Source organism: Daldinia vernicosa (genome assembly GCF_022497035.1).
Source record: "Daldinia vernicosa strain CBS 139.73 unplaced genomic scaffold F5Y00scaffold_12, whole genome shotgun sequence".
Lineage (NCBI taxonomy): Eukaryota > Fungi > Ascomycota > Sordariomycetes > Xylariales > Hypoxylaceae > Daldinia > Daldinia vernicosa.
Window position 1 is genome coordinate 228,577 of NW_025953928.1, and position 16,449 is coordinate 245,025.

At 46.3% G+C, this 16,449-nt stretch overlaps 4 protein-coding genes and 1 non-coding gene across 5 annotated transcripts; 2 read left to right on the forward strand and 3 right to left on the reverse strand.

Moving 5' to 3' along the window:
• Positions 1 to 513: 513 nt before the first annotated feature.
• On the reverse strand, positions 514 to 2,330 carry F5Y00DRAFT_231215 (uncharacterized protein). Its single transcript, XM_048007001.1, has 3 exons — positions 1,825 to 2,330; positions 1,506 to 1,720; positions 514 to 1,448 (listed from the first exon to the last, which is right to left on the reverse strand). The coding sequence occupies exons 1-3, from the start codon at positions 1,897 to 1,899 to the stop codon at positions 908 to 910; spliced, it is 831 nt and encodes a 276-aa protein (XP_047866869.1). The 5' UTR covers positions 1,900 to 2,330; the 3' UTR covers positions 514 to 907.
• Positions 2,331 to 2,911: 581 nt separating this feature from the next.
• On the reverse strand, positions 2,912 to 4,215 carry F5Y00DRAFT_251934 (MFS general substrate transporter; the record flags this gene model as incomplete). The annotated part of the gene is made up of 2 exons (XM_048009878.1): positions 2,912 to 3,427; positions 3,493 to 4,215. 2 exons carry the CDS (start codon positions 4,213 to 4,215, stop codon positions 2,912 to 2,914), a joined length of 1,239 nt encoding a protein of 412 aa, XP_047866870.1.
• A 1,191-nt stretch (positions 4,216 to 5,406) lies between these two features.
• On the forward strand, positions 5,407 to 5,496 carry F5Y00DRAFT_t40. The gene has a single exon. It is a non-coding gene; the product is annotated as a tRNA-Val (tRNA).
• Positions 5,497 to 7,925: 2,429 nt separating this feature from the next.
• Positions 7,926 to 10,625, reverse strand: F5Y00DRAFT_231222 (CoA-transferase family III). Its single transcript, XM_048007002.1, has 2 exons — positions 9,500 to 10,625; positions 7,926 to 9,435 (listed from the first exon to the last, which is right to left on the reverse strand). Exons 1-2 carry the CDS (start codon positions 9,906 to 9,908, stop codon positions 8,102 to 8,104), a joined length of 1,743 nt encoding a protein of 580 aa, XP_047866871.1. The 5' UTR covers positions 9,909 to 10,625; the 3' UTR covers positions 7,926 to 8,101.
• Positions 10,626 to 13,093: 2,468 nt separating this feature from the next.
• On the forward strand, positions 13,094 to 16,440 carry F5Y00DRAFT_268016 (fungal-specific transcription factor domain-containing protein; the record flags this gene model as incomplete). Its single annotated transcript, XM_048012175.1, has 6 exons — positions 13,094 to 13,102; positions 13,210 to 13,618; positions 13,833 to 14,041; positions 14,091 to 14,439; positions 14,535 to 15,222; positions 15,302 to 16,440. The coding sequence occupies 6 exons, from the start codon at positions 13,094 to 13,096 to the stop codon at positions 15,990 to 15,992; spliced, it is 2,355 nt and encodes a 784-aa protein (XP_047866872.1). The 3' UTR covers positions 15,993 to 16,440.
• Positions 16,441 to 16,449: the final 9 nt, after the last annotated feature.

Sequence of the window (16,449 nt, forward strand, 5' to 3'; positions counted from 1 at the left end):
CAGTTTCCACTGCGAAAAAGTACATGACCCACGTCGTACCAAAATACCATATACAAGGTACGTATTCCGTACAGTGCAAGGTACCTAACCTCTAAAACAATTGTAAGGGCTGTTGTTGCAATTGGCCTATAATTGACCCTACAGCTAACCCAGCTGTTCCCTTTTTTTTTTCTCTTTCTTACATAGAAATGTAGCTCGGTCTTCTCGGCACTGACTTCGTGTGTCACAAAGCAGGGATATTCACAGATCCGTACACCAACTAAAATTATCAGATCACAGTCATCAGATAAACAAGCAACCCAAAGGGGTATAAGTGAGATCCCTAGTTTCTAGCTGATTCAAGATCAGCTAATGATTACTTGATACTGCGAATCATCATCGACTTTGGACTGTTTGATTCCGGACCTAATATCGGTCCTGTCGGTTACTATCCTCGGATTACGAGCCATACCATATACTTATACCATACGATAGGCTATGTTTTTCAACACAGTGTTGAGTCATAACGATCCAGAGTAACAAGAGCTTGTCGTTTCATCAGGTCCAATCCATTGTCTCATAAAAATCTAATACTACCTAGCTGCCATCTCATTAAATATGAACCCCCCTCCATTATGACATAATGTTTGTATGGTATCTTGATCTCATCTATCCATCTACCTTTTTTGCCGTTGCACCTACACCCGCTATGATCATCCTGCGTTATGAATTATCAACGTGTTCCAATTTCGAAACCGTCGAGAATCATTAAAAGCATAAAAGCCAATCCGAACAGTAATAGTGAACGGTCTCGTGCGGAATAACCAAACTTGTGGTAGCGTGACGCGTAAAAGCCCCTCCAAATTAATTAACGCGATCTGATCTTCTTCTTAATTGAACCCCACAGTTCGTAATTCGTAGCGGGTCCTTAGTTCCGTCTACCAGTCTCGATATCAGCTGGACGAGATCTCTTGCTGCCTAACCCAAAGAAACTTCTGCTCGAGCCTCCTCGTCGATCATCATGAACCCTGGCTTGAGCGGGTTGTGACGGCTGGGTCCATTCGGTTGCGACACCAGTTTCCTGGGGAACATGGTCTGTTCGTAATTGACCTTCAGACCTTGCACCTTGACGCGTAGCTCGAGATGACGCGTGCTCAGGTGATTCCGAATTAAATCGATCGAACTCGCTCGGATCGCTAGGGTCCACATCTGGCACCGGCAATTTACTGGCGCGGAGATTCTTCTGGCCTTTCTTTCGTAGATAATCTTCTAATGCCACCGCATTGCGCGTGTTGGCAAGAATGATGGCATCGGCAATGTCTCCGATAAACGGGACCAACCCGGCGATAAGATCTATGAGCACCAGCACATACATCCGGGCCCATATATGAAACGGAAGTCCTCCTTCAACCTGCTTAGCAGTACGGACAACCATCATTGCGAGGAGGGCATCCACGACATCTCCAGCGCTATCGGGTATCTTTATTAGCACTCGAATATATCCATAAATGAGCCCGGTTACTCACAAAGGGAAGAGACCGATAATACTACCCCAACCAAACTTCAGTCCCATGAAGCTACCAAAGCTCATATCTAGTCGGTATGCTCTTCTCTTCACTTTGGTCAAGATCATCGCATCGTGTTCTGAAAGGCCAGGCGGTAAGGCTTTGCGGACCTTCTTAGTCTTTCCTGTTCGTTTGCCATCAAGCCTTGTCGCGGGAACTTGCTCGAAGTACGGATCCTTTAATTCATGTCATGTTAGCATCGGTTGCTTTAGGATTGATTTGACGCCGCGTTTACGGTATTAAATCAATAGCAGTAACAAAAAGAAATTATGGCACTTACCGCCGCTCCGAACTGGTTCCCTGCTGTCTCCTTCAGGATCTTTTTCGATACGAATTTTGCAAGAACGCCTGCCATTCTGTTCTTGGGATCGAAGTAGAACTGACTGTCTAATGATAAATGTATAAATGTATAAATAGAGAGCCGTTAAATATTCTCGAAGGAGTAGATTGAATAAGGAAGACACGATTGTCGTATCGTTCGGCGAGTAAAGAATGGTTGATGAATGCCGATTAGATAGATAATAGACCTCTTTTGCCTATTGACTGCAAGTGACTTATTATCTTCTAGTTGCGCATTCGTAGCCACGACACTTTTCGAAACATTAAACTCTCCCTCAGAGCAGTGGGACAAAGGGAAGATTGAAAGACTTTTATTTGCAATGACAACCAACGAGACAATGGCGATCTATCTAAGGTACATACGTAACCCTGAATTTGGTTGTGACGTTTTTCAAGTTTTCCCTTGGTGATTGGTGCTGTTATGCGCCAATACGAGAGGTAGCCAAGTCATTCAAGTTAGAGAAGTGATGATGTCAAACGGCAGATTAAATGCATTAATCCATTTAAGGTTAATCGATCTACCGTGCTTTATGCGTAACATGGATGTACCTATCTAGAGAGTGGGACCCCCCTGTCTTGCCGGCGGCAATCATCTCAATGTGGCTTGTGGCGCAGCTGCTCAGCCACACAAAACTCCAACTCATATCCGCCTCGTGACCATCTCCCGTCCCAAAAACAAACCACACGATATGTATAAGTGCCTCGAGGCCTCCCTCTGTGATGATATCCTCGCCACTAGGATCAGTCAGAATAAACTGTAGGTGTAAAGATGTTTCCTTAGTCTCTAACAATGAACGTTAGAAGAAACAATCCAAAAAGTCAACTCTATTTTCAAGAGGTAATGTAATGTGTGCTCCTCTAATCTCTAGTCTATCATCAGCTATTATGATTAGCTATTATGGAGAGATTTCCCTTTTCCATCTATTTATTTAACTCATAAAAACATATAACCTAGTCAGTTACTATAGATGTATGACCTGCTTCAACCTCCGCAAAGATTTGGGTTGATATTCCACACCCATCCTGTTTTATACCATGCTTCTCTTCCCCGACTTCCGTACTACCAATCTAGATGTTGCGAGGATTATCGTGCCTCCAATAACAATTGTTGATCCCGCCCAAATCTGCCCCCATATATATTTACCTCCGCTAGCATCAATGATGGCACCCATAGTGGGAGGTCCGGCCAGAGTAGCAAAGCCGCAAAGGCCAAATGCCATCCCGATCCACGTACCCATCTTCCCTACGTCTTCGACAAAGCTGCTGGCTGCACTCGAAAATATTCCCTGGGCACCTCCGTTCACAAAACCCATAACGACAGAATAAGCATACATGCTTGCCCGATTACGGATACCTATCCAACCAAACGCCATGATCCCTAAGGCAAAGCAATTCAGGCCGTAAGTATTGACAGGGCCGACGTAACGGTCAGCAATATAGCCGAATATGGGGCGCGCGGGCATAGCAACTGCATTGGTAACGAGCACGAAATTAACAGACTCCAAGTCGCTTAGCCCAATGCTCTCGCGAGCAAACGAGTTAAGCTGGTGGAATATGGTTAGCACATAAGCCACATCTTGTTACCAAAACAAATCAGTTAGAAACTCACGTATATTAACATTGTGAACAGAGAGAAATAAATGAGGAACGCGCCCGTGGCGAACAAGGTGTATGGGATATTCCTAAAGGCACCCAGGTCGAGAAGGGGCGCAGGGACTCTCCGCAGTTTCCGCGGCTTCAAGAGGCAGAATCCAACGAGAGCCAAAACGATGCTTATGAAACCGCATAGTCTGACTGTCCACGCGAAGCCAAGCTTTGGTGTTAAGTATTGGACAAGGGCTGGGTATAGGATAGCGCCACTACTCGATCCGCATCCGTTGAGAGCCACGGCAAGCGAACGCTTCTTTTTGAAGTATACAGCGACATTTGCAGTCGCAGGCATGAACATCAATCCAGCACCGATACCCTGACAGAACCCCTGCGCAAGTAGAATCTGCCAGTACGTGTTCGCTAAGCTGGTCATGAACATGCCGAATATGCATATTATAGCTCCTATACCATACAAGTGCCGCGGGTATCCTGCGTCTGACAGTCGTCCGGATACCATACCGAGGAGGAAACATAAGAATATTTGGATCGAGCCTATCCAAGCCACCTGCGAAGCCGGTAGATTCATTGTCTGCTTATAATAGAGCTGGAAGACTGAGAAACCTGTGCCGTAACCCCAGGACATCATATTGGCGATGTGGCCGGGTATAATTTGAGACCACGCAAGCCACCCTCCATCTGGTGGCTCGTCGTCAAGAAGCGTGGTCTCCGAAGTATCGTCCATTTCTCTGGCATTTTGTCTTATGAGGACTGAAGAGCTATTCTTTGATTCGGGTTGGGAGCTCGAGCTTCCCTCTGAGGAGGATGTGAAGAACATCATGTTTATTGAGGAGGTATGATCAAACGCAATGATAATTTAATTTTATTGGCAAGATTTAGGGATACCTGCTTTATATAACAAAGATTCCGACTTAGAAACGGGGCAAATCATGGGCTAAAGAGGTCATAGCCAAAACTTTACGGCGCGATGAGTCAAGCGTTCAGACAATATACTACGTAAGCTCCCCAAGCGATATACGCCCCCAAACTCAAAATATCACAGTATTTGAGACGTTCCGACATCGCTATTTACAGTATACTGTTGCTCATGCAGTCTACATTATTAAATATTGCAACTCCACCGCAAGGGCGTCCTCAGAGGGATATAACATATAGGTTTGTGTGTGCGTACGTCCGATCGTGTAGGCGAACCAAGACTGCCGACATCTTGCGGTCAACTATTTCGGGGACTGGAACGGGAACGGAGCACCGATGTCCCCCTTGGGCATTGATGGCCTAGTTCTATCCTATCAGAAGGCAGGTAATTTCTTGATAATCAAGGTCGCAATAGACTAATCGCATCACGTAGAATAGATACATGTCAAAGAAATCAAATCCGATAGCGCTACGCATTACTCATAGCATAAGGTTTGCGATATAAGAGTTATGAAGCCGTACTGTAGCTGTAGCGTCGTCTCGGGCCGACGCAATGCTACGATCCCAGTCGATCGTTAAAAGTGTTGATAATTCGTCTAAATTTTCCATACTTTGGTCTCTGCGATTGATTCTCGGTGGAGTATTGTCCCTAAGCTGTCTATTGTGACGCTATCGTCGATTCGACCGGTGTCGCTAGAACTTGATATTCTAATAGGGGCTTGGACTTCATACGCTCCCCAGAGTTTGCTTCTTTGCATCCTACTTACGGAGGCTATCTTGTAATGGGAATTCGATACCAACAATGTCGCATTTGTGATAGGCTAATTGCTCAGACCGCTTCTCCCTTTTGAGAAAGGTAGATGAAAGATGAATTTAAAGCCCCACCCTTAGTCATCAAGCTTTAAAGACTGGCCAAGCGGAAGCAAGCTAGGAAAACGTAAAACTGCCGACCAAATTGTTAAACCTACAAGTACGCTAATAATGGCGCAAAATCTTAACAAGTCGCGTGGTCTAATGGTTATGATTTCTCGTTCACATTGATGTGTGCAAAGTTCCGAGAAGGTTCCGTGTTCGATCCACGGCGTGACTATATTTTTGCGTCTGTTTAACGTTCGCTCTAAATGACGAATATACTTTCTTTATCTTTACTCTATGTTCGTTCCCCTACCTATCTCCGTTTATTTAATTTTTGTACACCGTGCCCAGCTCAGCTATGTACGTTTAAAAACTTAACTATTACATCTTGAAACTCAGAATTGGGCCAGCTAGTACCGAAATATACCTACAAAATAAACAGCATATAGGTAATAATCAATGGATTGGAATCAGATGGGGGGTTTTTTTTCTATACCCCTTTTCGGTTAACAGCAGCAAAAAGGGGGCGATGGATTAAAAGTGAGACTTGATGCAAGAGGCCGTTGTCAGCGGTAAGTACCTAAGGTAATAATTGTCCGACAATGCGATGGGCGTTCGTTCTTCCTTCTTGACGCTCTGTGGTAAGTAGGTATGATCATGGGTATGATGTGCTCTCTCTCTCTCGAAAAAAAAAAAGGGGTGGCGCAGCCAGTGTCTTCGAAAATGCCAATGCCCGCTGTCTGTATGCCAGCCGTCGAATACGAAATGGGCGCTGACAGAATGGCGTCTATCTATATAATCTCCGCGTCGAGAGGCTTTATAGTGCATGCTAGTTTATAGTGCATGCTAGTTCGTATCCCAGTCACGCCATTCCGTGGGTATAGTTTCGGCTCGCGGCAGGGGATGGGCGCGTACAGTATGTCTATGTATATCATATCTATGCATGTGGTATGGCAATGTGAATGAATGAGTGAGTAAGTGAGTAAGTTAGATATACGTCATAGTATTATTGGATTTCGATGGATAATTACTGAGTGAGTTCAGAAGTTATAGAATAGAACGATATAATAAGGGAAGTAATGATAGGTCATGACTTTGCTGAATCTCCGTATCCGTGGCTTCGGTGCGCGCGGAGGCGGAGCACCAACCAACGGATATCTGGGGCATTGCGTTGTGGTTCCTATGTGGTAGGCGAAGTGAAGTATGATGTAGGGCTGCTGCACTGGACGACCTGACATCTTGGCTGGCATACTGCGATCGTTTCACATATCTAGTAGTGCACCACATATCCGGCCTGTGATCTCGAACCCTGCAGTGTTCGAGCGACCTACCCAGCTACCTACCCAACTATCTAGCCTACTTACTTACTTACTTTTACTAACTAACTGACTACCTCTACCTAACCTCTTACACAAATCGGTGGCTCCGTTCGCATTCGCCTATGTCTGCCTCGGTAAATCCAAGACAATACGAGCGAAATGGCTGGCAAGGTAACGAGCTTACTCGTCGGCTTGGAGGGTTCTTCCCCCTGCCTGCATGTAGCCGGCGACAGCTGGGCTTGGCAACTAATAGACTATACGTGCTTGTGCATTGATTATCGGGTTAATATTTGTTTTTGGTGGGTGATAGAGGTAATAAATATATATGGGCGCGTAGGGCAGATCAGATCGCCTGACTCTCATGCGAACTCGAGGGCACGTCATGTGTGATTTGCCGAGGTACGATACGATGGCTTCGTACGCGGTAAGAGGCTCGTTTCGAGGACGGGGTGTTTTTTTTTTCTTTTGTTAATATTCTATATGCGTATGACTACTACTTCTTCTATTCTGGGGAGTGTTTACATATTGGTGTTTACGTCTTATCTGTTCCTCCCTATCACAAGTATCCCGCTCTCGTCTACGAGCTGTGCGCCCGTTATTATAATTCGTAGTTCTACTATGGGGGATAGGGGGGAGGTTTGGTGGGACTTGTGTGCGAAAGCTGACGAGTCTGTCCTATGGAGAACAACTTTTTGATCCTAATACGTTATTCGTGAGATAGAAGATCTTGTGGTGAAACATCGTGATCAATTTGCTTGCCACAACTACCAAGTTACCTCTATCACACAAATGAGTTCATGCTGGCCACAGACCACTATACTCTAGCCCCGTGCCCACAACATCGAAATGGGTTATCAATGATAGGGTACAAAGGTGGGTTGAATCGGGTTATCCAATCCCTTCGGTCCCGACTTGATAGGTCCGTATCACCGCCATCATCTTGTTAGGCTATCATATGCGATCTCGTAGATTAGATTCTCCTTCGTCTGGGTATCGGATCACGTGTTGGTTCTGATGTTGTGCACTTGGTGTCTGCCCAACCATATTCCCCTATCCATATTCAAATGTGATCCTTTAGTTCACTGTGGAGATTAGGTGCTTATGCTTCGAGGAACTAGTTCTTTCGTCTATTCTTGAGGATTTATAGCATTAGGAACCGTTAGTTTAGTCTTTGATATGTTTTGGTATAAATTACGCTTAGGAGACATAGATAAATTTAGAAACTTACTACATCGTCTATATTATGATAGTAAGAGAGCGCTACATTGGAAAGTGTATCTTCGTAAGAGAATAGCATACATACATGATGCTATTCTCTTACGAAGATACATTTTCAATATCACACTGGGGATGATATCCTTTAGCTGCTCACACATGCAACTTTATGCAACGCTAGCTACAACTAATATCACGACGCCCGCTATGATAAAAAAGGCACGATAACCGCCGCTACTGCCGTGTGACCACATTAGATCCTTCGTAAACCATCAGTAAGCAAGCTTCCGTTTGGGCAACAATATATCAGGCATCCAATAGAGACTCGTCTCTCTCCCAATGCTCCCAAGTGGGCTTATCATAGCCATTTGGCCGTGTCGGCCTCACGTAGCCAATCTGAATTCCACTCACTGCTAGTGGCTCCCCCGGCCACGCTACAATGCCGCCGAATCCCTCGCTATACGTGCTCTGCATAATATGGTTAGCAAAGAGTGCCGGGTGTAGCGATTTGACACTGGCTAGAGCTCGCCGGCTAATCTCGTCAACAGAATCATTGTGACGTAGCTCGAAGAAGTTAGGATCGTGCTCGAGGCGTAGCTGGTTCTGGACCTCAGTCGGGTAAGTGCCGAGGGATAGAAGGAACATGTCGTACTGCGAGAGACTGGTTCGACAAATCCAGCTACCACCTTGCGTAGCCCTACGATAGATGCCCGAGAGCGCCGCAACAGTACCGACGCACCCTGTGCCATAGTCGGACATGGGGAAAGGTGGGATGACCGGCTCGTCGAGGCCCATGAACCTACCTTGCTCCCATGCCACGCCCGTGACGCAGTCGGCGATTTGCTGCCAACCCGGACGGCCCGCCCATTCGGCGCCAATTTCGATACCGCCAAAGCAGTCTTCTGCCACATAGACGATACCCCTGCCGCGTTGAGCCGCCTTCGCTGCAAGATCCTCGGGACGATAACCGAGCCTCGCGATAACACCCGGTCGGTACCCATCGATGATCACATCGGCTGTCTCAAGGAGGGACTCGAAAATCTCGACATCATCTGCGTTTTTGAGATGTAATGATGTCGTGTGTTTCCCGATATTGACATCCAATTGGAAGAATGGGACGTCTGGTAACTGCGACGATGTAACCTTCAAGACAGATGCGCCATGCGCTGCTAGGGATCGACCAATGGTTGGTCCTGCAATTACCCGACACAGTTCGATAACACGAAGTCCCTGCAGACACTGACCTGGCCCGTAAATGGATTGCTCCGTAAATGGGACAGGTGGCGTATCACTTCCCAAGGGTTTTACGGTAAATAATGGAAGAGATGCCATCGATTGGCCATGACTACTCTTCTGGAACTTTTCATTGGTGAGGACAGGGACGCCTGCCTGGCGGTATTCTCGATTCAGCTTCTCTAATTCATCTCCGGAAAACTTCCTGACCGCTCCCTCGATAGTGCTAATACAATCACGGTAATCTGTTAGACCGGGGGAAAAAGCAGGAAGACCAATCATCTTTAAGGTTTTGGTGGCTTCTAATGATCCGTGGATGTGATAGTATTCGCCCCGGTTCCTTGTTTCGTATAGGCCCGCTGATAGGCGCCGATATAGATTTGACTGAGCCTGGTTTAGATCGGTGTCTTAATATTGTAGTTAGCTAGATATATTCCAAATTTTACCTAACGGGGATCATGTGAGACGAACTCGGAATTCGCTCCTTAACTTTGGGGTTGCACTTATCTAAGCCGTCGATATTGGTGAGATATGTAGACATTAAAAAGGACGTCACACGTTCTAGGGTAACGCTAATCGATCGTTCACGTTTTACCCCCCGGATATCTGCGATCGCGGCAGCGGCACATCCTTCCAGTGCTTTAAGTGCTGCCACTGCTTCTTGTTCACGCAAGGGGCATGGAAAACACGCCGTATCCCCTGTGCGAGAATATCTCAAGAATTTGATATTCTCGGCGTATCGTAGAAAACCCCTTGGAAGCTCTGTCTTGATGGACTTTAAAAGATGATTGAAGGCATCCTTTGCGCCTTCACTTACCGAATGAGATCCGGGCCTCTCCCGGGTAGCGGATAGCGCCGTCTTTGGTTGTCCAACGGTCATGATAGTGGCAGCCGGGTGAGATATGAGACAAGAATGTGCCTGTACTGAGGATGGAGAGGAAAACTCCCAAGAGAGTACGCCACATTGCTATTTAAGTAGAAAAATCTAGTGTATACAAATCACAATGACGATACTTATATTACAACATATTGTGATTCATCAGATCTGGGTCCACTCACCAAACATGCCACCGGTAAGATCGTGACTCGGATTTAAATAAGCAAGGGAACCTTTCAGCCTGGGCATAGGATAGTTGACGCGAACGACTCGTCTGGCCAGAGTGTACATGTCGACGCTGACGACGCTGACATGTAGAAGAAGCCTAGAAACGTGTCACGGACACTATGGTACGGTGACATATCCAATGCCCTTCAACCAGACATGCGCCGGACTGTCTAATAACGGACTGGGGGTATCCAAGTCTATCGACAGGTTAACTCGAGCAGTACACCCGACGATGCGGGAGCGGTGAGTGTAAAATTGTAAAACTGTAGAATTCAACCCATTGGGATGAGTACGTAAGTATGACCTCGAGCGAATGCTAGGGTCTGAATGAACCTAGCGGACTGTCAGTTTCCAGATCGAAAAGAGGACAGAAGATCCCGAGTACCTAAGGAATATCCAGCATCTCCGCAAAAGCAAATTAAGCGTCCAGCAAAGGAAACCCCGACTTGCCTTTGAAATGCCGAAAGGGAAAAAACAATACTGCCGGCATTTGAAATCGGCGTTGGTAGATTAAAAAAATCCATTTGAGTGCAAGTCGATTCGTGTCGACGGTGAACGGTGACGGTAGTATGAGCTACGAGATGCGTGAGGTTGTAGAATTCTTAGTTAAAAGGGGTTACATGCAGACTGCGAGTACAAAATTGATCTCACTTGGAGACGGTTTAAGGCCATATAAAGCCATATGCAGCGACGGTAAAATGTTAGACATATATCAGGGAAGTTATTGACGAATCAGCCGCAGGACATTTAGTGAGAGGGCTAAGTGCATTATCCGAGAAATGCGAGTCATATAGGTAACCTAGACCTTCTTTAGATTCTGATATCTAACGGTCTTCGGTGGCACGTTGAATTTAGAACAATGATGCTGACGGCCTGTCTTAGATGATTCTGTAACGTTAGGGATTTGAACGTCGATGCATAATTGATGAAGAAATGATTGAAGAGGTGTTATGAAGTAACTATTTTAGTAAAAGTTTTAGTACATTAGGTTAGGTACATTTTAGTAGTCAATTATAGTATGGTTGAGCCGCAAAAATGGAGCACTGCCTACAGGTAGACCCTGGCAGGTATTATAGTGTACATCTGATTGGATGGGGTACAAGAAAGTACTTAATATTCTAGGGGTATCACGCATATGACTACCCCTGCTCTTCATGTATCCTTTAGTACCTAATGTATGTTAACATGACCTAACCATACCTGTCTTTCTACCCCAGACGTTCTAATTATTTAGGTGCATTATCCGACAACCTTAACTGCTAAGAGGTAGCGACTTCTAGCTTTAATCTTCACCTAACGACAGGTACGCACGTTTTGTATTTGCGGAGTACGGAGTATTATGTACCTTCTCCCACGTGGAAACCTAAACCGCTTCTCAAACCGCTTCTCGACTCTTTTCCACTATTTTTGCTAGTTCCATATTCGAATTTCGAAATCTGGACAACATATGAACTTCTAATTCGATGTCCCTTGTGCTCTCGTCAGATCTTAGTAACCTTATGTCATACAGTCTATGCGACTTAAATCAATATGGAAAACCAGATCCAATAATTGATGGCGCTACCGAAACATCTTACATCTGCCACCGCTATGGTTACGGAGTTGACCAGTCATTTTTTAATATCCCGTTCAATCTTCAAATATCATGACAAAAATAAAAGGGGGAAAAACCTGGTTCTAACCTTGGTGATCTTCGCAGGGGTTTCTATCTAAGATTTTAGTTTCTACCAAGGAAAAAAAGTCCGCACTCCTAATATCAGTCAAGTTCCTACTACATCAAGAAAGTCCACGTCGAAAGAAGAAATAAATAAGCCGCTATCTCCCGTATTTAAGGCGGCGTTAGAACGCCACTTAAGTGCTAACGGAGTCTCACTTGATTGATCTACAGCCCAACTGCCCAATCACGGCGCCATTCCCTCCCAGCCCTGCCACGATTTTCCCACTACAATCATGGCTAGAACAAGTCAAAGGCGGCCGACGCCGCCCTTATTGTCCGGCTCAGGAGGAAGAAGCCAAGCCGGCCAGTTGGAGTGCATGGCTTTACGTTGGCTCCTCTCGAGGAAAAACTTAGCAAGCCGGCCCTTGCGTTCTCTTCATTAAACCTTTCGTGATAGCTCTTTTCATGTCAATCTCCCGCTTCCGACACGTTCCGTCGGTCTCCAAGGTCCTTTACCTTACTTGCGTCTATTCTCAGTTATCTTCTGTTGTGGCAGATCACTATAGCTCTCCAGTGAGCTGCTAGGTACGATCTGTATACGTATACTCAGCTGTGCTCTTCTCCACTTAGCCTACCATTCACACGGCTCGAGCAACCTTGGCGGATGCCTTTAGTTGTCTACAACCTATGCGGGTCGACCTCCATACTCTGCCGGATATTCGAGTACTCAATTGCTCATATCATCCCACGATTCTGGACCTGAGCCCCGTTCGCTTCCCGATAAGGCTGAATCTAGGGATTTGTCCGTACCCGAGACCAACGTTCTTGTGTCCGTAAGACCGGCGCCGCCCCCCCGAAGTCATTATTCGCTTTTATTCTCTCCATCGTCCGATTTGTATTTTGTCACCTTGTGGCAAAGCGTCGGATGGCGGATGTGACCTAGATCCTTTGTGGCTCAAACCATCATGACACGACCTAAGGTTGACCCTGACAAGAGGCAACGTACTGCCCAAGCATGCGACTCTTGTAAGCGCAGGAAACAAAAGGTCAGTTATTTCAATTAATTTCCCAACCTCATCCTCGCCGTTTCATCTCTCTCCTCATCTATACCTCTTTATACCGCACCCACACGTGAGATCATCAGGTTTCCAACGGCGTGCACACGGACCAGTAAGATGATGTATTATACCGGCAAAAGTTGTCTTGTAGTTTCTTCTACCTGAATAGCGTACAGCATGAGCGACGACGACGTGTGCTATGGTGTGCTATGTCACTGTCTTCGGATGGCTTTCTAGGTCTCACAATGGCTGGTGTAATTGTGTAGCCGTGTGTGGATGGGATACTTCGAGACTATCGTACGATTCTAATGGGAGTTAAGGCTTGTGGTCGTTATGCTTGCTAATGTGGACATTGTCGTAGTGCAACGGATTAAAACCGTGCAGTACGTGTGATAAACGGAACCTAGAGTGCCTGTACACGCCGACAAGCCAGGAAACCGGTTCGCAAGAGCCCCTTGGATCACCATCCAAACGCCGACGTATCGATCAGTCACCGAGGGCGTTGAAGTTAGAATCTGGTCAGACAATCGCGGCGCATACTCCGTTTTTAGCGTCGTGGGATCAGTCTACTAACAGGTCGATGAGCCTAGCAGAAATAGAGCCGCTTGAATCGAGCGAAAAGAAACTCATGGGGACGACACGTCACTTACTCGCCAACAATGACCGCGAGTTCGATACTCGTTCGCGGATCAGCAATGTTAGTGGAGCTGCAGACGAAATCAGTTCCATGTTTATACCAAGGATGCTTCAGGATAAGACAGGAAAGCTACGTAAGTGAGGCTATATGAACGAGCCGTTTCTGCCTACATATTCTCTCTCCAACAAGCTCCGCCATATTGTTTATACCTTGCGTATCATATAATAACCTGCCGAGAAAGCTGAAAAATTGGGGTGAATATTCCGACTAGCTTTCGTACACGGGCTTCGAGACCCACCCCTTCTTTTATACAACTAAGATGTCGAACGTACTAATATGCTACATAGAATACGTTGGGGAGTCGGGGAGTCTTGCTTACTTGCAGCTCATTCGCTTAATCGTTGGGGACTGTTCCGGGAAGTCAGGCTTCACTGAGGATCCGTTCAGGCACCACATAATGGAGAATATCGTCCAGCTCCCGCCAGGCACGAGGCTAACTGGGGTTCTCCCAGATAGAAAGACAGCTGACATATTAGTCGAGTCGTTTTTTGTAAATGTATGTATGCCAACCCTATGGCTGCTCGGTTTAACTTAGCACATTGCAGACGTCGGGGCTTGTGGAAGTTTTCCATAAAACGGACTTCCTCCAGCTAGTGGAAGAATGCTACAGCAATCCTCTAAGTGCTAGCTCGCCAGATTTATGCATATTGAACCTGGTTTTTGCTATCGGCCTAGTTATTGCTCGTCCATTGCAGGGGACTGATGAGGCGGCCGTGATTCAAAGCCTGCACTCCGAACCCGTTAACCGTGCTGAATTGTTCTTTCGAAATGGCAAGAAAAACGGTCCAGAGTCAGGATTTGAGGATGCAGACTTTTGGTCAATCCAGGCCCTCATTCTCATGTCCCTCTATAAGTTATCAATCTCTGGAAGGAATGCGTCACATGCCTACCACGGTGAGCAGCTTTTCCTTTTTTTTTTCTCTCGCCATGTGTCCGAATACGTTATTTTTACCCCTATTTTGTGATTTGAGTCTGATTGTAGTTCGCAGGAATGGCAGTGCGATCTGCGCAGGCGTTGGGTTTACATAGAGAAGAACAAAGCATGGAAGTCGTCTTCACACCCCACATCATTCATCTTCGGAGAAACGTGTGGAAGACTCTATTCGTCCTCGATCGTATTCTCGCAGCGAGTCTAGGTCGTCCTATGATTATACGAATAGAGGACTGCCCCGAATATATGCTTAACTATTCGATAGGCGCTACAACCGACGAGCGTATGATAGACGAGGTAACAGACTCGGCGGCGCTAGATGCTACCGTCAGGAGTTGTCATTTGGTCGGGTCAACGCTTAAGAGAGTTTACGCCGAGAGAAAGGCATCGACTCTTGTTGCACAGGAAATCGCAGATCGCCTCGAAAGTTGGGAGCGAGAGCTACAGCGGGATTTTAATTGCCAACGGCTCTTGGATGGTTCGGTCGACTCAGCCCAAGTCATTGCCTCTCTTCATATCAACCTCCTACACTGCCACTCGGTGCTGCTTCTCACAAGACCTTTCTTCCTATATCTTCTCAAAATGGGCTGTGATGACTTGTCTAGGAGTTCTAAGAAGCCGCCTCATGTCAGTTCACGATTGGAAAAGTTTTCTCAGGCCTGTGTCGAGGCTTCGCAGCGTACGATAATTCTAGCACGGGCCGCGTTCGATGCCGAATACTTGCCCCAGTGCAATCCTTTTGTAATGTCAGCTTACCCCTTTTTACTTACAGTAGAAACTTCAGAAGAGAACAGAGAACTAATAAGAATATACTTTGCTAAACAGATATTTTGTTTTCTCGGCCGCTCTTATCCTCTTGAGTAATGAGTTTGCCTCATTGTACCATAATCCCGATGCGGAGAATGCGATTCGCAGCACCTTAATTATTCTCCAATACTGTAAGGAGAGGGATGCTATAGCCGAGAGATTCTTGGAAATCGTCGAGCTCTTTCACGAGGCAAACATACATAGGCCTGAGACGGCCAAGAAAATAAATTTGCCTGGCCGTAAGATACCGACCATGTTACATACCTTTCAGGGCGAACCAATGCCACCCTTCTTCCGCCATGCCAAAACCGAACGACAGGAGTTCTACGTGAGTGATGTGGCACCGATAAAAGAGCGTCAAATAGTCGGTATACCGGCGGCGGCTTCGGAACAGAATATGCGTCCCATGATGGCACCGATGCTCCAGCAACCTAGCCCAGAAGGAAGTGTGTCGTTAAACAGCGGCATCGCGGCCGCGAGCATGGCACCGGGAATGGAAACGCTCAGTAGCGGTGATCCGGAATTCGACTTGGAGAGCTTATGGCAAGGCTGGAAGCATCCTCCGCCTCCTGGCGGTATGGGTATCCCACCGCCCTTACATCTTATAGAGCCATTTGGATCTTACGGACTTCATCATCAGCCGCCGATGCCGCATGGAAACGGTCTCAATCACCACGTGCAGCCATTTCCACCTTCAAATTTTCGCTAAAGGCCGGTTACCGCCTCACAACGAACATAAATCGCAATGTAGAGCAGTGTAGCAAGGAACAAGATATATCTCATAGGACACATACGTACATAGGGGGCCGTCCGTTGGCCTATTAGGGCCGCGCATTCGAGTTATACTGGCGTTGGAATCTAGACGGATAATTTTCGTGCGATATTTATTAGTGGGTTATGTTAAAGGGTATAGGAGTTGCATGAGCGATACTGGAATTATTACCATACGCCTAAATACTTCTATTGGTAATGTCGAGCAGGTCTCCTTTGTTAGGCTCTTGAGCGACGAATATAACACAGGTCCTCGGATGATGGCATAGCTAGGTAATGGGAATTTTACATGTATTTTTCCAAGATATTATATACTCTATTTAAGGCAAGTTGGTAGCTAGGGGTCTACAGGTGGATATTGTATCGTTTCTTGCGGCATGCCGGCTCTACATATA

Excerpts from the sequence above, each read along its gene's own strand:
- F5Y00DRAFT_231215 (XM_048007001.1), bottom strand. The coding sequence starts at position 1,899 with ATGGCAGGCGTTCTTGCAAAATTCGTATCGAAAAAGATCCTGAAGGAG. Across the intron at positions 1,721-1,824 it reads GGAACCAGTTCGGAGCGGCG|GATCCGTACTTCGAGCAAGT; the intron begins GTAAGTGCCATA and ends CATGAATTAAAG. Across the intron at positions 1,449-1,505 it reads ATTATCGGTCTCTTCCCTTT|CGCTGGAGATGTCGTGGATG; the intron begins GTGAGTAACCGG and ends GATACCCGATAG.
- F5Y00DRAFT_231222 (XM_048007002.1), bottom strand. The coding sequence starts at position 9,908 with ATGACCGTTGGACAACCAAAGACGGCGCTATCCGCTACCCGGGAGAGG. Across the intron at positions 9,436-9,499 it reads AGTTAAGGAGCGAATTCCGA|ACACCGATCTAAACCAGGCT; the intron begins GTTCGTCTCACA and ends TACAATATTAAG.